This window comes from Cebidichthys violaceus, unplaced genomic scaffold (assembly GCF_023349555.1).
Source record: "Cebidichthys violaceus isolate CVI_PGR_0920_01 unplaced genomic scaffold, fCebVio1.0.p SCAF_7, whole genome shotgun sequence".
In the NCBI taxonomy this organism is placed as follows: Eukaryota; Metazoa; Chordata; class Actinopteri; order Perciformes; family Stichaeidae; genus Cebidichthys; species Cebidichthys violaceus.
The window spans coordinates 12,023,156-12,048,658 of record NW_027176927.1 but is presented as its reverse complement, the minus strand read 5'-3'; the positions used below and the strand labels follow the sequence as shown (position 1 = coordinate 12,048,658).

General features: G+C 39.4%; 1 protein-coding gene across 1 annotated transcript in view; it reads left to right on the top strand.

Annotated features, from left to right (window-relative positions):
* Positions 1-792: 792 nt before the first annotated feature.
* LOC137891393 (lysophosphatidylcholine acyltransferase 1) overlaps positions 793-25,503 on the top strand; it is a 29,024-nt gene continuing 4,313 nt past the window's right edge. Inside the window, exons 1-13 of the mRNA XM_068735972.1 lie at positions 793-1,191; positions 9,974-10,113; positions 11,130-11,344; positions 15,672-15,784; positions 16,296-16,356; positions 16,908-16,966; positions 20,608-20,642; positions 22,026-22,080; positions 22,373-22,455; positions 23,091-23,216; positions 23,897-24,050; positions 24,581-24,679; positions 25,194-25,335. Coding sequence (XP_068592073.1) covers positions 1,069-1,191; positions 9,974-10,113; positions 11,130-11,344; positions 15,672-15,784; positions 16,296-16,356; positions 16,908-16,966; positions 20,608-20,642; positions 22,026-22,080; positions 22,373-22,455; positions 23,091-23,216; positions 23,897-24,050; positions 24,581-24,679; positions 25,194-25,335 — 1,405 coding nt within the window. The 5' untranslated portion in view covers positions 793-1,068. The remainder of the gene's footprint in view (positions 1,192-9,973; positions 10,114-11,129; positions 11,345-15,671; positions 15,785-16,295; positions 16,357-16,907; positions 16,967-20,607; positions 20,643-22,025; positions 22,081-22,372; positions 22,456-23,090; positions 23,217-23,896; positions 24,051-24,580; positions 24,680-25,193; positions 25,336-25,503) is intronic.

Sequence of the window (25,503 nt, the reverse complement as noted above, 5' to 3'; positions counted from 1 at the left end):
GAGGTTCACACATGTTTTTTTTTTCTTGAAGATGGGTGTGATCCAAGCAAGGGTATCCAAAGTTGGCCCCTTAACTTTATGTTATTGGCCTAATTTGGTGCCACAGCTGATGTGATCCCATCGCAAGATGGGCTCTAGTTAGTTCTTGCTCGGAATGACAGTATGTTTGTTTGTTGTTTTATTATAGGAATGAATGACAGAGATACAGTAAGCTACACATGCTGTATTGCAGCAACATATAATTTTTTTCTTCCAGTAGTCTGTTACATCTTCAATTATAATAGATATTATTTTGTCATAAAAGTTCCCTCATAAGAATGTGCAACAATGTGGGAACATGCTGACAGAGAATAAAATAAATGAACAAATTGTGCATGCACATTTACTGTAGCTTTAGGATTTATGCTGCGTTTCCCTTTATGATTAACATCTCAGAAATTTACAAACGTATAATTCAGCTGGAGCTAGTTGCAGCAATGCTTATGGTAAACATCAAGAAAAAAGAGGGTGTTTTATTCCAGATGTGTTTATTGTAGGGCTATTGTATTGCATTGTGAGCCTATTTTGAACATACGTTTCATATTTTGTCCATGCCCCTGGCCAATAGTAGAAATGTATCGCAAATATTACAAATCTATGTTGCATTTTAGAAATTACGATATTTTGGACAGTTATGAAGGCAGCATCTTCTAGGCACAATGATGTAGATACGAGGATGTGCTGCGCATGCGCACTGTCAAAAGAGCAGAATCGTGGCTCCGTTAGCATCCAGAGCTAGCTGACTGGTTGGGGAACACGGTGTGGAGGAAGGCGCTCTGCGCACTGTAGGCAGAAATATATCGGCGACTTCAAATATCCCCAGCTAATCCTTGAGCTAACCATTATCCCTCCATGCTCTCCGGGAGAGAAAGATAACCCTTCACTGCCACCTCAATTAGCCACCGTGCAAGACTGATAAGGGAAACTGCGTGTTTTGCGTGAGGAGACTACCTTTCAGGCAGAATCAGTTTCTGTTTGCAATATTGACAACTTAGCTGCAACCTCGACCAACGTTGACCTCGTCTAATAATGAGGTTACCGAGTAACAGACATAGTGCGATGGAAGGAGATGGAAAGAAGATGGACCAAGCTCCTCCGTTTAGAAACCCTTTTGTGCACGTCTTGAAATTCACCCCCCTGGAAAAGGCAAAGGTAACGTTAACGTAACATTATGTTTGCAGCCCAATGACGTTCTCTTCTACAGCTATGTTAACATGTTGCTGTCGTAGTGTAGAACATTATCACTTAGGTGCAGCGCCGTGGAGAGGCTGTCACCATCATTTAACTTGCAGTTTTTCCAAAATTGCAGGTAGTCAGCTGAGCTAGTCTTAGCTAGCCTGCTAACAGAAGCCACATACATGTTGCTTTCTAGCTCCTGTCTTGTTTGGTTGCTGTCTTGCTTAAATACTGCTGGGAAGGGCTGAGCGTTTTTATTAAAAAAAATGGACGTTTAGCTACCGCAACGGCATGCATTGCACACATGAGTATACAACATTAAAAACAACACCTCTCACCCAGGAATCGGCTAACAATTCATTAGGATGAAATATAGCTATTTGAGTATGGCCGCCTGTCCAGGATGGGCCTAGCTTGTTGCACTGGTATCATAGCTATCAGAAACGAGCATTTTGTGCGATACCCTTTACCATGATTTCATGATTTTTTTTTAAACGTGCCGTCAGTTGTAAACACGGTTCACTTGCATCTCTTCATGCTTTTGGTGGTTATCACGGTGGGTCCCACTTATTAACCAGCAACCAACACGTGTGGATATGAAGGCTTGAGAATGGGATGAAAAACTGACAGTCATGTTACATTTCCCCCCCATTTAAAAGTTTGAGGTTATTTATACGACATATTTTGCCCAGCTGTTGAAGTTAAAACGTTTTTGCAATTAGACGCCTGATTAAAATGTTACAATTTTGCAACATGGACCAGACATGCAGGCAGTTCAGCTATCTGTCATTCGTGTTGATAATCTGATAGTTTTCAGGCTGTCATGGAAAAAGGTGTTGACTTACAGGCTTCTTAAAGCTTCCAGACACAGGTTTGATGTATGTTTGTATTCTTGTGAGCATTACATTATCTTGCTCTTTCAAACTGCGGCTGTTTAGAAATCGAAAGGCACATGTGGGACCTTTTGTTCACCTCATATGATCCGTTATGGCGGCAACATAGTGATTCAGATGAGGTTTAAGAGACATGTTTAGTTGTTGTCCATTGTCATAAGAAGCTCTGTCTCCCTATTGAGCATGATATACTACTTATGGTGTTTGAGTATGTAGTACATTAACATCAGAGAAAAGTGAAAGAAAAAAGTATTTATTTTCAATGCCAGCATGCATTCTAAAAGTGTTTGACACGAGTGCATTGTCAGTGTGCTCTTATCACCCGTAGCTCTAAAGGAAAGAAATGCATACATTTATTAAATATTGGCCAAACCAGTTTCCTTCTCTTTGTAAAACCTCCAAATTTGAAATTGGCAGCAGCTTTTCAAACTTTCGCTTTTGATTGACGTCCAGTAGTGCATATCTTGTATTATTTCCTGTGAGCACACAGCTGTGTGGTATTTTCAGTAACAGAGTTCAGTCCAAGGTTAGAGCCTCAGTTTTATGAATGGCTTTAAGCTGGCATAGCAGGCATAAGCGAGTATCTTGTTACAAGTAAGAATAGTGACCTAGGGAGGTTCACACACATTGTTTTTTTCTTTCTCGCTCTTTTGACAGAGACTGAAAGGAAAAAAGGTAGCGTGATAGGTGGATCAAAGCCAAGGGAATGGACAGGTTTTCTGGTTTGTCCTATAAGGCTAACATAATAAAATCAAGGAAGTTATCAACGGAGGACTGCACTTAGTTTATTTATTTACACCAATTACACGCTTATAGAGATGTAAAAGCGTGTTCATTGCGCTTCATGATTAAATATGGAAATTAGTTACAATTGCAGAATGTTTTATTTTGACAACTGTACCAAAAAAAAAGGACCAAAAATGAGACACAACTCCCTAATCCCCTAAAGTGGCATTTAATTGTCATGTTTTTGGTAACAAAGCTTTTTTTATCAGTATGCATGCATATGTTGTTGTAACTTAGATATTTAAAACAGTTTTCTTGTTAACACAAAGTGCTTAAGCCAAAGTGCGTCATGACATGATGGAAATAAGAAGGCTCCGTCTTATGTAACTGAGAACAATTGTTTTCAGCATGTAGCGCTGGTTTTTTCGCATCCGCAGCAACGTGGAAAAAGTCAAACTCTGAAGTGAAACATTGAAGACATGAGCAGGAAGTGAACTTTCTGTCTACCAGTTGACCCACTAACAGACAGATAAACCCACAGAGTGCTTTTATAGATTCACAAAGAAGATAAATTGCTTCATGTACCCCTTGTCTATTGTAAAATTACAGTGCTAAGTGACAGTCATTAAATGGCATGAGATGAGGATTATTTCACCAGCAGTGTCCAAAATTATCTTTTGAATTTACCATCCAAGCAGACTGGTAGATTAAAAACGTTCACTGGGCAAGCATATTTTTAACGGCCAAAATAATAAATTGCCTTTTCGTTTTAGATATTGTTGTGTTTAAGTACCTTTCATTGTGATAGTATTATCTTGAATACATCTTAAAGAAGAGGCCAGAGCAAAATTTGAAGCAAAATGATTTGGCATTATTTGGTGTGAAATAAAAACCTCCACAATGACAGGACAGAAACAAGGTGTCATATACAAATGCGGGTAGATTGTCCCAATGGCGGATGTCTATATAATTACTCTAATAAAACATATACAAGATTTTGTTTCGTATGTTTTGCATGATTGCCCAGAGATGGATAATACTGTATTTTCTCCAATTGCCTTTGATAAGTAAATCAGTTTTGGCTATAATACGTTTGCAATATCCTCGATATTGCCCTCAAGAAAGGTTTATAGAAACAGATGAGTTTTGTTGGGTTAACCGTTAACCCAGTCAATGACAGTATGCTTGGAGTTAGTCCATAAAGCTACATTACTGCCTGTAAGAACAGGCTAAAGGCCCGAAAGCTTATAGGCTGTAGATAAATTACCAACTAATGACTTAGTATAAATTACTAACTAAACCAAATTGGCATTGTTGCTCACAGTGCAAGAGTCTGTGCAGTAGAGCCTACAATTGCTGGAGACTTTTTTGCTAATCTTTGACTTGAAGTTGACCCAAATCTTGGAGCAACTGTGGAGACTCGCAGATTCTCATTAGTAGGCTATATTATAATTCAGCTGCCTGACCTTTCAATCCATATAAAGATGCTCTTGCAGTTTTGCACCTTGATGAGCTAATTAGTTGATCACAGAGTTGATTAGCATGGACCTAATATGAGAACATATTTCAGGGTTTTAGTTGCCGATTTAGGTGCATCAGCAAATATTCCTGTCATAATCAAGCATTAAAGCCAAAAGGTTGGTAATGTGTCAGAGTGCAAGCTGGTAATGTTAAAGTTGATTTAATTCCCATCTTAGGTTAGACGAGCCTAATTTACAATATTTGTGATTTATTGGGGAACCCCAAAAATACCTAAATCTGTTTAGATCCTGCCAAAGCAGCAATGAGTCAATAGCTTATTCCCACACTGTAAAGATGTTTAACTGTAACATTAACAAACAAAAAAAGATTTCGGGATTCTGAGGTGGAGGATGCCCTTCGTGGGGGAGAGAAGACTGTTACCGTTGTAGTAATGTTGTATGTTGATTTATCTGATTATGAAACAGTCTCGGTGTAAAACTGATGCCTCGAAAGATCTGGCTTCCCTGCAGTCAAATCTCCGGTGGGAGGTGGAGAGCTCAGCGCCCGGCAGCAGCCGCTCAGCGCCCGGCAGCAGCCGCTCAGCGCCCGGCAGCAGCCGCTCAGCGCCCGGCAGCAGCCGCTCCTCCTCCTCCAGCCAGCTGGGTGCACTGACTCCATGCTGCTGGAGGCCCAGGTTGTATTGCTGGGTCCCTTGGAGGAAAGGGAGGCACAGGAAAGCCAGAACCAGGACTTCTCAGTAGGGATGGGTATCGTTTGGGTTTTTTCCGATACCGGTGCTAAAACGATACTTTTAAAACGATACCGGTGCCTAAACAGTGCCTGAACTGATACTTAAAAAAAACAACACACAAAACGATGATTGACGACATTAAAGAAAGGCTTTTTTTATTGCCAAGGCAATTTGTTCTCTTCAAATTGAACAATATATGAACTGTTTAAAGTATACTATAAATTGAAATGAATACAAAACACTTGGTTTCAAACTTTTTAACTTCAAACTATGAACAATATATTAACTGTTAACAACAGTTTACAGTATACTTAAATAAATATAAATAAACTTCAGCAATTCTTTTGCAGAAATATGAGCACATTTGCCTTCTCTGGCAAAATACAACACCTCTCCTGACTAATTGCATGTCCTGCACAGGAGAACCCCTCTCAGATGGTGTGATGAGGCCTGTACACACAGGGATGAACTAGTGTACTGGACAGATCATCCCTGGATGGGGGTCGGTAGCGAGGATTGAGGGCAGTGGTCATCTCTCTGTATAAAATACATTTGAGGATATTTATTAGTCTTTTTGACGAATTGTCTTAATGGAACAGATTTGATACAAATATTGTTTTCACATCTTTTTTTTTTTTTACCTGAACCGTGGAGATTCACAGTGGAAAAAGAACGCAGTCCCTTGACCACACATTTGGTCACAGACCTGTGGGGCTCAGACACCGAAATGAAACACCGATAGTATCATATTGGCACCGGTTTTTGGTACCCAACCCTACTTCTCAGGGCAGAATGTCAGACCGAGCTGCAGTGAAATACAAGCTTTTCTAAAGGGAATATGGTGCTTGGAAACACTGCAGCTTTTGTCCACAGGTAGCGCCAAAATGAACACAAAATTAAAGTTTTTAAAAGATTATACCTTTTGAAATTGACTCATGACTTCAATACATTACGAAAATCTTAATTTTAGAGCAAATTACACACTGCATTCAAATTTGACATTTCACACAGAGTAGCAATTGCAACCTTCCTACAAGTACAATTAACAAACTCAACAACAACTCGACTACAAAGCTGCCAGCGAAACATAAACCCAGAAACACAAACTCTCGCAAACGTTTTACACAAGACTGATCCTTACTAGCCATAACCACAAAACAGGCAACTGTCCCCAGTTTTTTTTTTCTTTCTTCTTATTCTTTTAACTATATAACTGATGGCATTGTTCGGTCAAAATTGTTTGGTTTGCATTTTGAAAATGGGAAGATCATACACATGACTCTACTACCAATAAAAAGGTTACAGTTTGATTGTTGTTCTTTTTTTATTCACTGTTCCAGTATCAATTAAGTCAAAGGTAAAAGAAAAGTAGGATAAATGGCTATCGGCTACATGAACGCCAATATGCTTAGAAAAAGCAGGATACACTTATAGTTTACACAGTCTCTAAACTTTGGTTGCATATTAATAGTTAAAATGTAGACTGGTCTTCTACATCAGTGCAGATAATATCAGCAGACCGATAACATCTGGTTTACAATTGACTGCAATTGCTGCTTTGCATTTCGTTAGTAATACCGACATAAAGCTACACTGTCAACAAAGAGTAGACCTCTGCTGTTTTAGATTAGCCCCTTGATTCTTTTTTTTTCTTTTTTAGATTTACAGTATTGTTACGATATAGGCTCTACTTGGCAGCTATTATACAATTCCCAAGATGCATAATTCAAGATGAATGTTTAATTTGTTTTCACTCTCACTCTTAAGACTGTGACGAGCCTTATTACATATATTACATATATTACATTACACAAAACAGGCAACTGTCCCCAGTTTTTTTTTTCTTTCTTCTTATTCTTTTAACTATATAACTGATGGCATCGTTCGGTCAAAATTGTTTGGTTTGCATTTTGAAAATGGGAAGATCATACACATGACTCTACTACCAATAAAAAGGTTACAGTTTGATTGTTGTTCTTTTTTTATTCACTGTTCCAGTATCAATTAAGTCAAAGGTAAAAGAAAAGTAGGATAAATGGCTATCAGCTACATGAACGGCAATATGCTTAGAAAAAGCAGGATACACTTATAGTTTACACAGTCTCTAAACTTTGGTTGCCTATTAATAGTTAAAATGTAGACTGGTCTTCTACATCAGTGCAGATAATATCAGCAGACCGATAACATCTGGTTTACAGTTGACTGCAATTGCTGCTTTGCATTTCGTTAGTAATACCGACATAAAGCTACACTGTCAACAAAGAGTAGACCTCTGCTGTTTTAGATTAGCCCCTTGATTCTTTTTTTTTCTTTTTTAGATTTACAGTATTGTTACGATATAGGCTCTACTTGGCAGCTACTATACAATTCCCAAGATGCATAATTCAAGATGAATGTTTAATTTGTTTTCACTCTCACTCTTAAGACTGTGACGAGCCTTATTACATGAATTGAAATATGCCCTGTAGAACAATGGCTGAATTCACTCCAGCTCCTAAAAAGCCTCTCTGCTTTTGTAGCATCGCCTTTATTTTAAATCTAAGTGACATTCATGCATTCTCATGCTTTTGGGTCTGAATAAATCTTTTAACAAATGCATTATACAGTGGCTCTCAAGCTTTCCTGGCAAGGCCCATTTTATCATCGAAAGAAAGTGCCAGTTGTTTTTGGGTTTTTTCTTGTGCAAAACTGTATACTTCACATTTGTATAGAAAGAGAGCTAGCCTATGTGTGGTATACATATATAATTAATTCATATATCTTAAGAGGATCTTGGGGAAAGTAAACAGTTTGGAGTACTATGAAAAGAAAGAAAATCTAGGGTGATGTGTCACTGCAATAACCGGTAAGATTAGTGTTTAATATAATTTTGCGACTCCCTCACACAACCCAACAAAACAAATCTATAATGTAGATAAAACCATCATGATGTAAACAGGGTTATTTCATAGGCCAGAGTTATGTTTTGGGGAAGGAAAATATGTGTAAAAAGTGTTCTTGTAAGGCTACATCCACACTATGTTTTTGTTTTAAAACAAAAACGATCTCCGTCCACACTTGCGTTTCAGCATTGTGCAAAATGATTTCTGTCCATACTAGCAAGCCTGAAAACGGATATCCCATGACTATTCCCGTACACTGGGCATGCGGGTGTAAGCAGGAAGTGGTTTGGTTGTAGTATTATAGTAGTCTTTGTTAATAAAGGTTGTGCTTGATACTCAAGATCTTCCTCTAAAATCTTCCTCTATATACTCAAACAGACAAATTTCGTGGAAAGTTTTAGTTTTCAAACATAGGTACAGCGTTGTAGGTCTTGCTCTTTCGCTCTCTCTCTCACACTCACACACACGCACACACACACACACATACATCAAAAATACTTACTCTTACAAATTAAGGTTTACTAGATTATGGGTCAATAAATGTGGTCAACGCGTCTCTCAAGTAATTTCGTTGTTGTCTGCTCTTACACTCGTAGTTCTGCTGGTGGCTGATGTCCCTGTCGCACGAGAGAACATTTATGCTTTTGTTCCTTTATAGTTTCTATGTGGACTTCACAATAGTTGTGGCGAACAAAATAAGCATTAATTAGAAAAGCGAGGTCCCTTCACTTTGTCTCCATCACCCTCCTCAAAGCCGCAAACCGTGGCTTCACATGTCATGTAAGGCTGATAACGTTGCTGGACACACTGCTCGCTAATTGCTCCAATAACGGCTTACTTCCTTTGCATGTCTGCAGTAGTAGAATTTAAAAAAAATGCTGAATTTAACTGCACAACAGCTGCTAGTATAGACAAGGCCAGCAACGACTGTAATTAGTTATCCATGTTGAATTAACGTGGTAGTCGATCAATAATCAAGGCCGTTTGTTTTCTTCTGGAAAAGGGTCATGTGATAGGGACGTGACAAATCAGGGAAGGACACGCCGTGACTGCTAAGACCTGATCAAGTAGCCAACACGTGTGTCTGTCATCGTTTTCAAACTTCTCCGGTTACGCCGTCCACACTAGGAGGTAACCCAGGACTTTTCAAACGTATCTGTCCTCAGGAGTATTTTTAACTAATCCGTTTTTGGGTGCTCTAAAACTCCGGCCTAATCTCCAACTGATCTCCAAAATGTGCTACTTACTGTCAGTAGTTAAACAAGCAGGCTTTAAATGTATTGATTTAAATTGACAATACTGTCAGACAAGAACTCTCCCCGGATAAGATAGTGCAGATCGGCTTCATGCTGCCCAGTAGTGGTTGCTACTAAGACAAATATTGACAGAAGATAAGCGCTGCAATCAGGGAGTCATAAAAAGCTGTAAACGGTCACCAGTAGACCAAACAAGGTTTTGTTAGAGCCTTTAAGAATGAAGAACAAATGTATATGTAACATTTGCATGCTTAGGTGGTGTTCGGGCCATATTGTGACCTAAGATGCACCATCTGATTTAAATTGTCTAGTACAGGCCATGCTGCAGGCCTGCTGCCCTCTGTAATGGGTAGGACAGACGGCTTCATTACATGATGGTAGTTAAACTACTTACATTGTTCTGTTTTTTTCTTTACACCAGATGCTTATAATTAATTGCTTCTCAAAGTCATCATTGTTGTCTGATGGGCTTTCTGTTCTTGTGCTTTGTTAGATATGTAATAAAATCAGCTCTGCTCTCTCATCTTTCCTTCCTAGAAAAAGTGTAAACACGCCAGTGTATTTTTAGAGATCGATTGATGCTTTTTGGGTGCACAGTTAAAACTAAACATTAAAAAGCATTTATTGTGAGGCAAATGAAAAAGTCATGGAGTTGGAGCCAACGACAACTTAATACTGCAAAGACTAATGTCAAAGTGTGACTGTACCAGCGCCAAGATGACTGATAACACATGTGTATTGTTGAATTTGTTTCTTTAACCCTGTTCTCATTTTCTCAATCTCTTACAGATTGCATTTATGACAGTCACACTGTTCCCCATCCGTCTACTCATAGCTGCATTCATGATGCTGCTGGCTTGGCCTTTTGCCTTCCTGGCCTCAGTAGGGCGCTCAGAGACCATCGTGGAACCCCAGTGCCTCTGGAGGAGGTGGGTGCTTTGTTATGGATTTGTGTGTTTGTTTGTTTGGTGAATTTGATTTTTTGTTGTGCATTGGCCCACATATTGATTGCACTGTAACAACCGGTCTCTAGGTGTCCTTCACACTTTGATTGTAGGAATGTAACTGTGACAAGGGGGCAGAAATTTGAGTTTAAATTACAATGTAATGTTACCATCTCAGTTTATTCTGAATAATTATTGAGCTTTTATATTTCCATTGTTTGACCCCACTGTCTGTCTTGTGCTCCAGATTGCACTTGTTTTAAACAAAAGATTAAATACACCTACAAATTTAGTGAACATGCAGTTGAAAGATGTCATGATGTCATATTTTCATAGGATACTTGGGTATAGATGATGCTTATAATTTAAGAGTGTGTGGGTTGGTGAGAGAAGTTTAAGGACAATAAATTGATTGATTTTTTAATTAGCAACTTGAGTAGGACTAGTTTAGGATACACATTTACAATATGTCTAGTTGGGCTTGAGCATGCAAACCAGTCCTAAGTTGTTTTTTTTCTTTTGCAGTTTTGCACATTTTTAACTTACCCATCTGGTTCTTTTAAAACTTTCATATGACAATGGCTATTATCTGGCCTATTTTAGTGCTGATGCCAGATTCTTAGCAAATCCTCGATCTTGGCGAGGATGTCAATTGGTCTAGTGTGATGACAGTTTAGCTTATGACTTAAGTTAGCCTCAAAAAAGGAGGGGCATCCAGTGGGGTAGAGGCAGAACAGAGTCAATGGGGTAACTACGCTAATTGTACAAAAAACATGTTAAAAGTGTTATTTCTTACTGTTAAATGGTGTCATTTTCACTCGTGCCATGACTCACTGATTTCACTCATTTATTTGATACCACATATTAACCCCAGACCGAATCTTCTATTTCAAAGATATCATGACATTGGACATATGCATCTAGAATACTATAGGTGTTGGATATGTTATCCCCATCTGCTGATGAAAAGTGCCCCTCACACATGCTTTATCTTGTTCCAGACTGGTGGACATAATTCTGAAGATCATCATGCGGGTCATGTGGTTTGCGGGTGGTTTCCATTGGATGACTGTGAAAGGGCGAAGGGCAATGCCTGCAGAAGCCCCCATCCTCACCCTGGCACCCCACTCGTCTTACTTTGATGCCATCCCAGTCACGATGACAATGGCTTCCATCGTCATGAAGGCAGAGAGCAAGGATATACCTCTCTGGGGCAGTAAGTAACAAACGCATACCAGTATAATATTACTGTCATTGTTACCTCTATGAATATGACCTATGTTGTGAGCGAATGTGAGGGAATAGGTGCTTCCAATCTGGAAAAAAGATCTGACTTTCATGACAGCATCACAACATTTCTATCTATTCTATGCATATACACAGGTATAACCAAAACTTGTTCAGCCACATATGGGTTCCAGGGAAGGTTAAGTATATACAGAATGCGCCCTGTTAATTCCGGAAATCATTATGACTTTTCAACCTTCTACAGTGTTGTTACATAGTCCTAATGATATTGTTAAAGCCATCCATAGCATGAGGAAGCAGAAATCAAACATTCTTCTCCGTGTTATCGCACTCGGATGAGAAAAAGAAAATAACTCATAACATTGTTAAAATGCTATGGATCTCATAATCATAGACATAATGAGACGTAATTGTCAATTAATTCTTTTATTTGACATTATTGTCATATGACATAATTGTTAGCTGGCCCACCAGCCTCACTTTTAAACCTGAACCAGAAATGGCCTTGTTCAGTTCCAGATCCGATTAACTAGATTGCAAGTTCAGTTACCTTTTGTAGTTGCCAGGTGAGGCATTTGTTCTTATACCCCTGACAGATGGACATGCAGTGAAAGGCCTAGGTGTGTGTTATTTGAGCCTTCCTTTCTCCTCCTGCTCTGCCTACTAAGTCAGTAATTGGCCACCTATTTATCTCCAGGCTGAGTGAACCTTGCCAAGTTACTGGAGCCTTCCTTGCTTGCATTACAGGATTAAAACCATATTTGCTTATAGGCTTGTTTTCTATTTTGTCAACATGATGTTTTGAAGAAACCAAAGTTGCATAAACAATAGATACATCTTACATCTTCAGGAGTCAATATTCATTTTTTTGGTTGAAAAGTGTAGTTTGACTAGTCATGCTGGCCTTGCAGTAGGAACCAGGCACCAATCATTGGTCAAGCAAGTGGAATCCAGAATAAGCATTAAGACCTGATCAGCCACAGTGACGTGTGCAGTGTCTCTCAGGGTACCAGCTAGAGCCCTAATCCCTTCCTTTCGGCAGACAGCTCACAGTTGGAATCGATTTCTTCTTTCCATGGCCTAACTCTCTTTCTTTCTTCATTTTATATTACTCTCAATAACTTGTTGTGGAGCTTCCTTTCTATTTGACGCTCTGCCTCAGGGCTACCAGAAACTTTGCTTTTCTAATTATTGTATGTATTGTTAAAGATGGAATGTATGAGAAAATGCTTCTTGAATCAAAATAAAACTTTTGCAAATCTACTTAGAATATTCAAACCCAGTCTTTGTCAGATTAGTTCCTCTTTTATTTCCTTGTAAATTATGCCTTAGTACTTTATCTATGCTTTACAGTTCTCAAATGCTAGAGACGCCCTCGATCTTTGCCCTGCAAATTGTACACTATGCAAATATATTACACCAGGAGTTTTCCTCTTATAGTGCATGGATTTTGTGTTCATTGCATTACTATGTCTGACCTTTTTATTAAGAAGGTTTTCTTGCTCCAATGCAGTCATGTGGCTGTGCTATGGGAAGTGAAATTAACAGTAGTGGTGTCACGCCAATGACAAAATGTGTCAGGCTGACGCATTGCATGGAAGTGGTATAGTGGTATGTGTGCTAATGCGTGTTTGGTTATTTCACTCAGAACAGTCGTAGTTAGAAATCAAGTTGTTGCAATGGTGTCTTTGTTGTAAAGTAGTCTGATCCGACCTTCTGAGGCAAATACAGTTTGGCTGGGTGGTAACAATAGATGCAACAAAATACATCACATCATACAGCACATTAACAAGGCAGATTTCTTTTCATGTGTTTGTAAATCAGAGTCTTAACTTGCAGATTGTTCAGGACCAAGGATGGAAGGTGGAACAGGCTTGTTTTACATTACATTACAGTCATTTAGCAGATGCTTTTATCCAAAGAGAATTACAATTCATATTCTATCACATTTCTACCGCCGATCCTCTGATTGAAGGACGGCCCTGCTCTCCACTTATCCACAGTCGCACACAGTTTTACCAACTTCTGTACTCATAGAAGGCAGTTTAATCTGAAGCTATTTGTGCAACCTAAGGGTATTACTGCTTTACAAAAGTAATAACTTCCAGCTTAAGAAAGTGGGAAATGTGTCTGCGATGCTCTTATAGATATAGAATGTAACAGCGATTTGGCCTATGCAAAGTGAGGGATGACCATCCTGCCATGTCCTTTAAGGCAGTGTTTTTCAACCTTTTCTGAGCCGCGGCACATTTTTTACATTAAAAAGACCCCGCGGCACACCAACAACCAAAAAAGTTGTAAAATGACACCTTTAAGCATAATACAGCAGGAGTATGCCAAGCGTGTCAAACTCAATCACAGAGAGGGCCAAAATTCAAAATTGGGACTACGTTGAGGGCCAAATAGGGTCAACATTTAATAAACAGGATAGAAGGGATATTGGACAAAGTGCAAGAAGAACACATGTTTAGGTAGGCTACATTCTACTATGCATACTACCAGAGCCAGATGTCTGGCATCTGCTTTTGGCTGCCAGTTCATTAATATCTGGGGTTAAGTTCTGTGCTGTGGAAACCCTCAAGATGGAGTGAAGGTGTGCATCAGTGAGATAACGCCTATGTCTTCATCAAAGAGAAAAGCTGCTCACACAGGTATGTGCTTCCAAACATGCAGAGCATTCTAGCAGCATTGAGGCATCGTTTCGGGGATGAAGCTTGGAGACTGTGCAGCGCCCACAGAGTCATATTTGCCTTGAGAGTGTCATTACGCTGGAGGTCTATCAGCTCCATTTGGATGTGCACAGGTGCTCTTTCCACGCCAACTGCAAACAGATTGCTGAGCAGTTCAAATTTAAATTTCTGAGCTGCAAAGTCGGCAAATCGCAGACTGAACTCTGTGCCAAGTGCGCCCAGTTTATCAGCAAAATGCGCAGTCGGGAGCGGTGGAGACACGGTTTGGCAACACGGAAAGTGACCCAAGTTTCCTTGCTGCCCGAGTGACCAGAGTCTCCCACAGGCGCAGCTTGGCTTGGAAAGCTCTCAGTGCATCATACATGACTGTGATCACACGTCCCCGTCCCTGAAGCTGGAGGTTTAGCGCAGTGAGATGCTTCGTTATGTCGCACAAAAAGGACAGTTAACATTGCCACGTTTCGTCCCGGAGCTCTGTGGTGTTGCGGGCCAGTTATGATAGACATATGATTCTCGCGGGCCGGATATAATTGTACCGAGGGTCGGAATATTTGAGTTTGACATGTCTGATATATGCTGACAATTCAATGACAAGTCTCTCAATTTATTGATCCTTACTAGGCTTTTCATCTGGGTTACAATGTTGTCCAGGGCCCATCGCTGTTCGTCTTGTCACCGCAACCTCTCCCACGCGTCATTTAATTCTACTGTCTTAAATGAACACGGTCATTATTGCGCTACCTACTGACACCCACTGCCATGAAGAGTATTTATTACTTAGCCAGCCAGGCTGAGACGCTCAACAATGGCAAATTATTTGCAGCAACTAAATAATATTATTTTGACTGACTGCTTGAATTAGCGATATACCTTAGTACTGAGTGATACAGGGGGGTCAAGTTAGGAGTGTGGCAAATAAAGTGTTTAAAATTTAGACTCTCGTCCATCCAAATTCCCAAGTATTTGTAATTGTCTAAAGACTGAGTCAAGACATAATCAAGAGTAATAATGAAAAGGGTTCAAGAGAGAAAATAGTAGTTTTAGTTTTGGTTGAGTTTTAAAGCAATTTCAGATCCGATAGGGCATGCTGCAGGTTGTTAAAATTGTTCTGCAAGTTCTAAAAGGCCCCCTCTGCACTGGAGGCACATGAGTACATGATTGTCATCTGCATACAGGTTGTACTTGCAGAATCTGAACTTCTCACAAAAAATGAACATCATCATAGTGGTAGTTGATGTAAACGGGAGCAATGCTCGTATTCCTGTCTAGCTTTACTTAGCCCGTTCAGTGAAGTGTTTGTGCTACTGAACCAGACTGATATATGTGGATTTAAAAAATATTTACCGTTTTAGGCAATATAGATATAGCCTGTATTACCAGGTTCCATCAAAAGGTCTGGCTGAGGTTTTGCAAATTTTGCAAATTCCAGTTAAAACCAGATTTAAGAGCTCCCCCATCTCCCTCAACTAAAACACTAAATGCAGTGGATGCATATAATGCAGAGAAGCTTTAGTTGCTTAGCTGTCAACAGAAAGAAAAAAAAGAATGAAGGTTTCTGTATTCATTTGCATTTTCTCTACTCTGTGTCTGCTTTCTTGCTTCTAGCTTTGATTAAGTACATCAGGCCAGTGTTTGTTTCACGGTCAGACCAGGACTCCAGAAAGAAGACTGTGGAGGAGCTCAAACGCAGAGCCCACTCAGGAGGGGAATGGCCTCAGGTAAAGAGATAGACATTCTTGTGCACACATGTGAATGTGGTTGTGGGCACACGTACACAGAACAGGAACGTATTTTAACATTAATAGACTTTATTTAAATTTAAATTTTTTACAACATCTTTACAAACAGTGGATAATAATAAAAAAAAAATATCCATTATGATTCACTGATACATTGGGTTTGTTGTAAAAAACATTGTGTCTGTACAAAAACCCCTTACGGTTACAATTCTAGCCCCGGTTTTCTGATAGCATGTGTAAGGTATGGGGGGGGGCATAGTCCACATAGTGCTTAAAAAGACCTAGACATCCCTGAAAAGGACAAAGCTACAGACAAATGGACATTGTTCCAGTAAAATCCAGCAATGCAGCAAACATTGTTGGAACTACCTGCACATCTGACTTATTGCAACTTATATTGCAAGCTAATGCACATATTTATGCTTTGTACCATTCTATTAATATGGCTAGTGATTTTTGTAATTTGCAAACCATTCCTTCTTTCCTACAGATAATGATTTTTCCAGAGGGAACGTGCACTAATAGATCCTGCCTAATCACCTTTAAGCCAGGTAAAGCTTCCCCTCATAATTTTTCCTCTTATTCAGCTTTCTTGTCTTTTTCTTTCTTTGAAGTCATGCTTCCAGCTTGCTAGCATGCACTGACATGTCATACTCAACTTAGTGGGATTATTGATTTATTATTTGAATTGTATTACACATTAACTTAACGTCAAATTTAGCTTTAAGTGCGATGTGTGATCGTATAATCGAGCAATAAGAACTAAAATCCTAGTCTCCGTTCCCAAAGTTTGAATTATGATTTAAGTTAACATCATTTACCTTTTGATGGATTTTCTGTAAAGAAGAACTCGCATAAGAAATACAAATTTCAAATAGGAAAGAAATAGGGTTGGGTGATTGGCTGTAGCTAAAGCTGATGGACTTTATTTGGTAGATGTTTGAATAACCAAATATGTGCATTGGTTACACTGGTGTTTCTCACAGTCAAATTTCATTGAGTCCACCTTTTCAAATGTGCAAATTGTAATTTGTGTGCTCTTGTTCGGAATTTGTTGTTTATGCTGGTATGTCACATTGAAATAAATCCTTTACTCTTGCAGGGGCCTTCATCCCAGCTGTACCAGTGCAGCCTGTGGTGATTCGTTACCCTAATAAACTGGTGAGATTGTTAATGGATGTGTTTGTAACACAGCTTAATAATGCATTTATTTGTAAAAAAAAAATCTCAATCAACTTTTTGCTTTACATAGTCAATTAAATCGTATGTTTGCTAATGCAAGTTAATATAAAAAAATATAGGGGATGGATTTTGAGTGACTCCCGACCTATCTCCTTATTCACAGCTTAACTGTGTGATAAAATGCAAACTTTATTTGTTGGTTTCCCTAAAGATTAATCGGTAGCCCAACACCTACTCGCTGATTCCCATCAACCACCTTCTATTGTCTGTTCTTGGATTTATTTGGCAGACAGTTGCCTATAATACAAACTATACACTTAAGAGTACTAAGGGTACAGTTGTGGTCAAAAGTTTACATACACTTGTAAAGAACATAATGTCATGGCTCTCTTGAGTTTCCAGTTATTTCTACAACTCTGATTTTTCTCTGATAGAGTGATTGGAACAGATACTTCTTTGTCACAAAAAACATTCATGAAGTTTGGTTCTTTCATGACTTTATTATGGGTTAACAGAAAAAGTGACAAAATCTGCTGGGTCAAAAATATACATACAGCAACATGAATTAGCAATTTTGGTGACTTAGAAAGTTGTGTCGATGAAATGAGCTTCATAGCATGGCCTCTTAACTTCTTGTGAGTGATTATGAGTGACTACAACTGGTGACTTCTCTGAGGCCATTTAAATAGGGCTCATTGGATACAAACGCCCACAAACGCTACAATGGGAAAGTCAAAGGAGCTCAGCATGCATCTGAAAAAGCGAATCATTGACTTGAACAAGTCAGGAAAGTCACTTGGAGCCATTTCAAAGCAGCTGCAGGTCCCAAGAGCAACAGTGCAAACAATTGTTTGTAAGTATAAAGTGCATGGCACTGTTTTGTCACTGCCACGATCAGGAAGAAAACGCAAGCTATCACCTGCTGCTGAGAGAAAATTGGTCAGGAGGGTGAAGAGTCAACCGAGAACCACCAAAAAGCAGATCTGCCAAGAATTAGAAGCTGCTGGAACACAGGTGTCAGTGTCCACAGTCAAGCGTGTTTTGCATCTCCATGGACTGAGAGGCTGCCGTGCAAGAAGGAAGCCCTTGCTCCAAAAGCGGCACCTTAAGGCTCGACTGAAGTTTGCTGCTGATCACATGGACAAAGATAAGACCTTCTGGAGGAAAGTTCTGTGGTCAGACGAAACAAAAATCGAGCTGTTTGGCCACAATGCCCAGCAATATGTTTGGAGGAGAAAAGGTGAGGCCTTTAACCCCAAGAACACCATGCCTACCATCAAGCACGGTGGTGGTAGTATTATGCTGTGGGGCTGTTTTGCTGCCAATGGAACTGGTGCTTTACAGAGAGTAAATGGGATAATGAAGAAGGAGGATTACCTTCAAATTCTTCAAGATAACCTAAAATCATCAGCCCGAAGGTTGGGTCTTGGGCGCAGTTGGGTGTTCCAACAGGACAATGACCCCAAACACACATCAAAAGTGGTAATGGAATGGCTAAATCAGGCTAGAATTAGGGTTTTAGAATGGCCTTCCCAAAGTCCTGACTTAAAATCCCATTGAGAACATGTGGACAATGCTGAAGAAACAAGTCCATGTCAGAAAGCCATCAAATTTAAATGAACTGCACCAATTCTGTCAAGAGGAGTGGTCAAAGATTCAACGAGAAGCTTGCCAGAAGCTTGTGGATGGCTACCAAAAGCGCCTAATTGAAGTGAAAATGGCCAAGGGACATGTAACCAAATATTAGCACTGCTGTATGTATATTTTTGACCCAGCAGATTTGATCACTTTTTCTGTTAACCCATAATAAAGTCATGAAAGAACCAAACTTCATGAATGTTTTTTGTGACAAAGAAGTATCTGTTCCAATCACTCTATCAGAGAAAAATCAGAGTTGTAGAAATAACGGGGAAACTCAAGAGAGCCATGACATTATGTTCTTTACAAGTGTATGTAAACTTTTGACCACAACTGTATGTATCAGGTGTCCCAATTGAATCAACATACGAGAAGTGCATGTTATGCAAAATATCACGTTAAATCCTAATTGTGGTAGTGCTGGGAGATTGGATTACATGAAGGACCTGCAATACTAAAACGTTAGCGCTCTTTGTTAGTTCTGAGAGGAATTTGCACGAGCCATATTGTGTGTGTCTGTATGTATACTATGCATGCCCCGTAGCCCGCTTGGCACCCTATCAGAGTCTCACTCAGTGGGTAGGTAAAACTCTTGCCGGTCACATGGTGGGAAGAAAGGATATTTCAGTTATATATAGTATCCACAAAGGAGAAAATGTTCTGCGTAATGGAGAAAGATCAGCGAAGTCAGCAGAGTCATACAGGGTACTTTGAGATCGTCCTTCAGTCAACACTTGGTGTTGTGGTCATACTATGTCATCTTTTTGTAACTCTTAGGTTCCGGTTAGAGAGCGATATTGTTCATATATGGGGATAGCGGTGCACATTTTCAGACTTTGTCTCTCCTGGAAAGCATTCATAGTGTTGCACTTGGTTCATGTGAAAAGTGACAGAAATAGTTATGTGACAAATAAAAACAGCTAGTGAAAGAAGTTCAAACCCTGGCTCCTTTCTCAGCTTCACACAGCGGGATTTGGTTATTAATGTCTGTTTTGGAGATCGCCTGACACAGACGATGGCTATTGGTAAATATGCTGAATTTGCCTTGTTAATATTCTGGATGCTCACTTGAGGCTGAGTTTGTCCTGACATTCCGTGTCGAATGATGGACTCTTGATTACAACATTTCTGGCAGACCAAAGAGGCTGATTCAGTTGCAGTCATTTAAGTCATGTTATGAGAAGAATTCAGTGAAGTGTACAGAGCCACTTTCTGATAGCCTCACTGGGAATCTGGTTAATCATGATATGACTTGTTAGTGAGGCTGTGGAAACCCAACTGAGGACATTGTGAGAAGGATATTGTTTGGGGATCTTCTAGTTTGCTGAAAGTGGAAGTGCTTTGTTGTTCTGCTTTGAGGTCAGTTGCAGAAATCACAAATGTGCTTGCAAACCTTCAGTGGTGCCTGTCCTGAAACTGTAGTTAGGCTATTGAAATCAATAGTTACATAGTTACCATATATATTTAAGTATAAAAAAATATTTTGTGGAGATAAAAAGTGCTAAGTCAGTGTTAGCATGCACTACAATAAATGCAGTGTTCCCCACTGTTTGCTTTAACCTGGTTTCAGAAACATCAATGGAAATTTGGAAGTAGGTCTTTTAACTCAGTTAACACAAGTACATTTCTGTAAAGGAAACCTGAACACTTAGCAACCCAGAGCTGTGATTTTAAATGTCCAAATTTGTATTTAAAATAATGTCTACATTTCATACCCTTACAAATATGCTAAAACTGGTGTACATGTTCTATAGGAGGTGGCTGAGGAATTGAAACCACTGTATTTGAGCAAGTGCATGTATTTCCTGTCTTACACTGTTCTTTGGTTTTTGATGTGCAAATAAGAATGCAAGCCCTCCTATTTAGTGCAAGAAAAGCTATAGGAAAGAAATTAACAATTGATTAAAAAAATGCACCTGGGAAATATTTTAATTTGTTTTTCTTTATACTAATGATGTCCTTGCTTCATTTACTTATTACAGGACTCAATCACATGGACTTGGCAAGGGCCTGGAGCGTAAGTACACAATTTCTTCATTTCATATATGGTGTGCTTCAGTTTCTATGAACTAGTTATGGCTGGAGGAAAAAGACTGCCCTCATTATCAGTCTCTGTAGCATCCTCAGAATACTATGTCCTGTTCTGGTTTCACTTCCATAATTATGGTGGCTCTTTGAATGCAGTCGGCTGTCTTCCCAGGTCACATGAGCAGAACTCTATGTTGTTTAACTAAATCTTTAAAAGACGCGTGCACACTTTTTTAAATGCCAGCTCCACACTAACTTTTTTTTTACATTGGTTGCAATGGTGTGCCTAACTTTTTCATATAGGTGCACTGTGTATATACACACACACTGACATTCACACATGCCTTTCGGACCTCCTGCACCAACACACTTCCACCCGCAACCTCAGATCCACCGACGACAACCACCTTCTCCAAGCACCAAACTTGGGGGGACGGGGGCCTTCTTCATTGCAGCCCCCTCCCTCTAGAACTCTCTCCCCCAGCACCTCAGACATTCTCCGTCACTCGCCACTTTCAAAACTGCACTTAAAACTCACCTATTTAAATCTGCTTGATGCCTGTCATGCTAGTTATGTATGTTTTTGTTTTGTTTATTACTGTACTATTGTCATCTCTCTGCCTTGTTTATATATTTTTTTGCTTTTATTGTTTCTGTCTTTACCATGTCAGGTGCCTTTTGAGTATCTTTTTAAAGCTGGTTAGGGTTATACAAATATAATGTATTATTATTATGCCTGTCAGCACGAATAAGAGGCAGAATAGGGGCGGTGATTTGCAGAATGCAGGTGGGGGAAGAAAAGAAAATCTGCTAAATGTCTGGCGCACTGGTGCAACCAATTAAAATGTTTAGTCGCACTTGACAGATTTTCTTATCCAAAAATGACATTAATGTCTAAACAGTTTAGGAGGAACACCACATTTACATATGTATTGATACCTAAATTGAACTTCGATGTTCCTAAAATTTAGGACATTTTTAAATTTTTAATCATTTAGGACCTAAATGATTAAAAACATAACAATACTCGAAGATCTCTGTCCAGATCTATATTTGAAAAGCAGTGACAAGCATACTCTAAATGATTGGTGCATATAAACATGGCAGTTTTGGTTTTAAAAGTAATTAAGTAAAGATATGAATAATTATAAAACTGTTTAACTGTCTAAATTTGCAGAACAAAAATATTTCCTTCTTCCTATGATTTATTGTATGATGGCAAAAACATTAATGGAAAAAGTGAAGAGGTCCATTTTAAACGCACTGTATATTCTCAATGTTACATCATTTGCCTCATGGACATGGGCCCCAATCAAGGCTCTTTGTTTCTGTCGATGTTTATTGTTGATGATGATGTCTTGTTATTATCCAGGTTTGAAATCTTGTGGCTGACTCTCTGCCAGTTGCACAATGAGTTTGTTGTCGAGGTGAGTGTGAAATTCTCTCTCCATACATAACTTATTATTGTCGCTGTAGATGATGACATGTTTGGTCATGATGTAATTGTAGTATTCCAAATATTTGAATGTGTGCTATGTGAAAGGATGCTCCCGTTGATTCCATCCTGTTCTTTCTTTTTTTAAAGATATAGCATATGCCTTCTTTCATGAATATTGAATTTAATGTTTTTTCATTTGTCCACAATAAACGGAATATTTGTTTTAATGATTGTATACATATAATAAAATGTCAATTAATCATTCCCATTTCTCTCTGCAGTTCCTTCCCATCTACACACCCTCAGAGGAGGAGAAAAAGAACCCTGCTCTCTTTGCTATCAACGTGAGACGTGTCATGGCTAAGTGAGTTAATTGCTCATATATTTGGCAGTTCACTAGCTTCATGTACAAAAAGCAAAGTTGAACCAAAATAAAAGAAGTGTCCAGTCATAACTCTATCACTGCTGTTTGTGATGGCGTTTTTCTTAAATCAGATACTTAATTACACATATTTGTCAGATGTCTAAACAGAGAGCAAGAGAGACAAGAACACACAGACACAAAGTGCAGAGGAGCAGAATCAATTGTTGACCATCACGTAAAAGTAGCTTCAAATCGAACCTGTGATCAGATGCTGCTTCAAGCCGTCGATGATCGGCCCCATATCCTGATCGGAGCGCTTTATTTATTTATTTATTTATTTTTAATTCTGCACCAACCAACATTGCCATCCTCATAACCTGTCTTATACAGTGCTACGGGTGCACAGGCTTCCTACCTGTGTTATCATTCTCTCCCACGCTCTGTGCTTCACTACTTGAGGCTAGGGACGGGAAATGTAAGTTCTACAGATGGACAAAAAATAAACTATAAACATTACTCTCAACATCTAAGGAACCATATTGGCTCCAGCATTGGCCTTCATGAGCCTTCAGCAAAGTTTGTATTGATTTGCACATACTGATGTCCTGTCATTGTCTCCTCTGTGCCATGCTCAGAGCCCTGGGGGTACCCATCACAGATTACTCATTTGAAGATTGCCAGCTGGCCATGGCAGATGGCCAGCTGAGACTGCCAGTCGACACCTGTCTGCTGGAGTTTGCCAAGCTCGTCAGGAGACTGGGGTGAGTCACTCAAACCTTCCAATGCAATGCTCCCATCAAAGAGAACCAAGTAAGGGGTAAAAAGGTGAGACCGTGGCAAAATACTCATCAAACGCCACAGGGACCCAGATTAAATTTGTGCGGGCATGGTTTGGATTCCAGCAAACGCAACTGGTCGTATGCACAGGTGGTGAAGGTAGTTTGGGATTGTGTTCTTGTTGCTACGCTATTAGCTTCCATTTGTTGGTCAGGTGCCTGCACAGTATAAGATCTGTAGGGGGATAGTGGCCACACATGGTTTGGGTTCTTGGTGAAACTCCTCTCTGGCAAGTGAAAAGAAGCATCTGGCAGCACTATGTGTATTAGTGGAGGCACATGACTGTCTACTCCCTCCCCAGTCCAACACTTGGCAGTGACAAGGACCACTGACAGTGCAGGGGAGAGAAAAGGAGCGTAAGGATAGAAAGCCCGAGAGGACATGTAAATGGTTTGGACAAAATACGGCAAACAATTGAATAGACTGCAGCCCAACAAACAACAGTTTAAAAAAATATATGGTACAGTCTTAAAAAAGGACACAGAAAGACGTATTGTTTTGATGTTTTTTTTCTTCTTTTTGATTGTGGCTTTTCTACATTTCCTTGTTTGCACCATGGTTAAGTTATTCATTTAAATATGGTTTATTCCCCTTGCCACCCCAGGCTTAAACCCCGAAACACTGAGAAGGTTCTGCAGGATTATGGGAACAGAGCCAGGAAGCTGGAAGGTCAGAAACTGGACTTGGACAACTTTGCTCAGTTCCTCGATGTGCTAGTTTCAGAGATGCTGCGAGACATGTTCACTCTGTTTGATGAGGTAATGACTGTGGAGACTTTTCAATCACGACCACAATAGCTCTACTGTCTTCCTAAGAGGCCACCAGCAAATAACTTGCATTTTGTCACTTTCACCATTATGACTCTCACATTATGTCGTACTTGCTTTCACTGCAAATATAGAACTGAAATGCATTCATTTAGTTAAAATAGTTAGCTAGAGATGTGTTTATATATGTATGTAGCAAACAATACATACTTCAATTTAGGGCAGAATGAACTTCAAGCAGTCAGTTGACAAAGTGCATCTATAAAAATACTGTTCAGAATGGAGGCTGAGGTTCAATTCCACATACTTTTTTAAACTAATCGCAGCACCTTGCTTTTCACTCAGGAATACATTTGCAGTATAGTACCCAAACAAATAATAGAGGTTTTACTGCAGCAATTTGTTCATGACCTAAACAACAATCACCCGCAGCTACTTCTGTGAAATAAATAGATAAGTAGCCTTGCTCACATCCTCGGTCTTGATCTTTTGTAACGCATAGTTTTCTATTGTTCTTCCAGCATGAAGATAACTGCATGGATATCAGAGAATACGTGATAGCCTTATCTGTCGTATGCAGACCTGCCAAAACTCTGGAAACGATGAAATTGGCCTTCAAGGTATGTTCTGTTTCAAGCTCTAAGCTTACAAACCACCAGACAGAATGGAGTTCTCTATGCTTGCCTATGATCAGCATGACATTTGCTACGTTAAAATGCCACTTACTGTAGGTTGGCTTGTGTTTAGCATACTGACAAGTTTACGCATATTTTCCCCCACGTACATGCTCAGATCTGCATTTCATAACATCAGATAAAACGTGCTTTTGTGAGTTATCTTTTGCAACCAATTTGTTTTCGTGACCAAATGGCTCGAGTTTGAGTCATTTATATGTTTTCACTTGAATTGCTTTTCATAATTCTTAAAGTTAAGCAAGTCCTGTGACCTTAGGGCTCTTGAAACCCATTGAATACAGATGTATTATTTAGAGCACCATCAGTTATTTCAGAAAAAGGAAACCCACTTAAGGAATAATTTCACTAGCTCCTATTCTGACAACCTTTCAGAGTGGTATACCTAAAGGCAAAGTCAAAGAGATGACACCTGCATTTCTCCCCATTGTATCTTCTCCAGATGTTTGAGGCAGAGGAGGATGGTGCCATCACAGAGATGGAGTTGGCAGTTATCCTAAAGACAGCTTTAGGAGTGACTCACCTCAGCGTGTCACGTCTGTTTACTGCCATCGATCCTGAGGACACGGGGAAGATCACATTTGGTAAGAGATATAATCAAATAAACTGTTCCTGGTCTCTGATTGATCTAAATAATTTGTATTTGAATCTTTGTTTTGAACTTTGCTTGGTCATTGAAGCAGTAGTCTTTTTTTTTTTTTCAACCCTCTTATGAGGAGCAGTAGATTGAACAACCAGGCCACTTCAGTTTT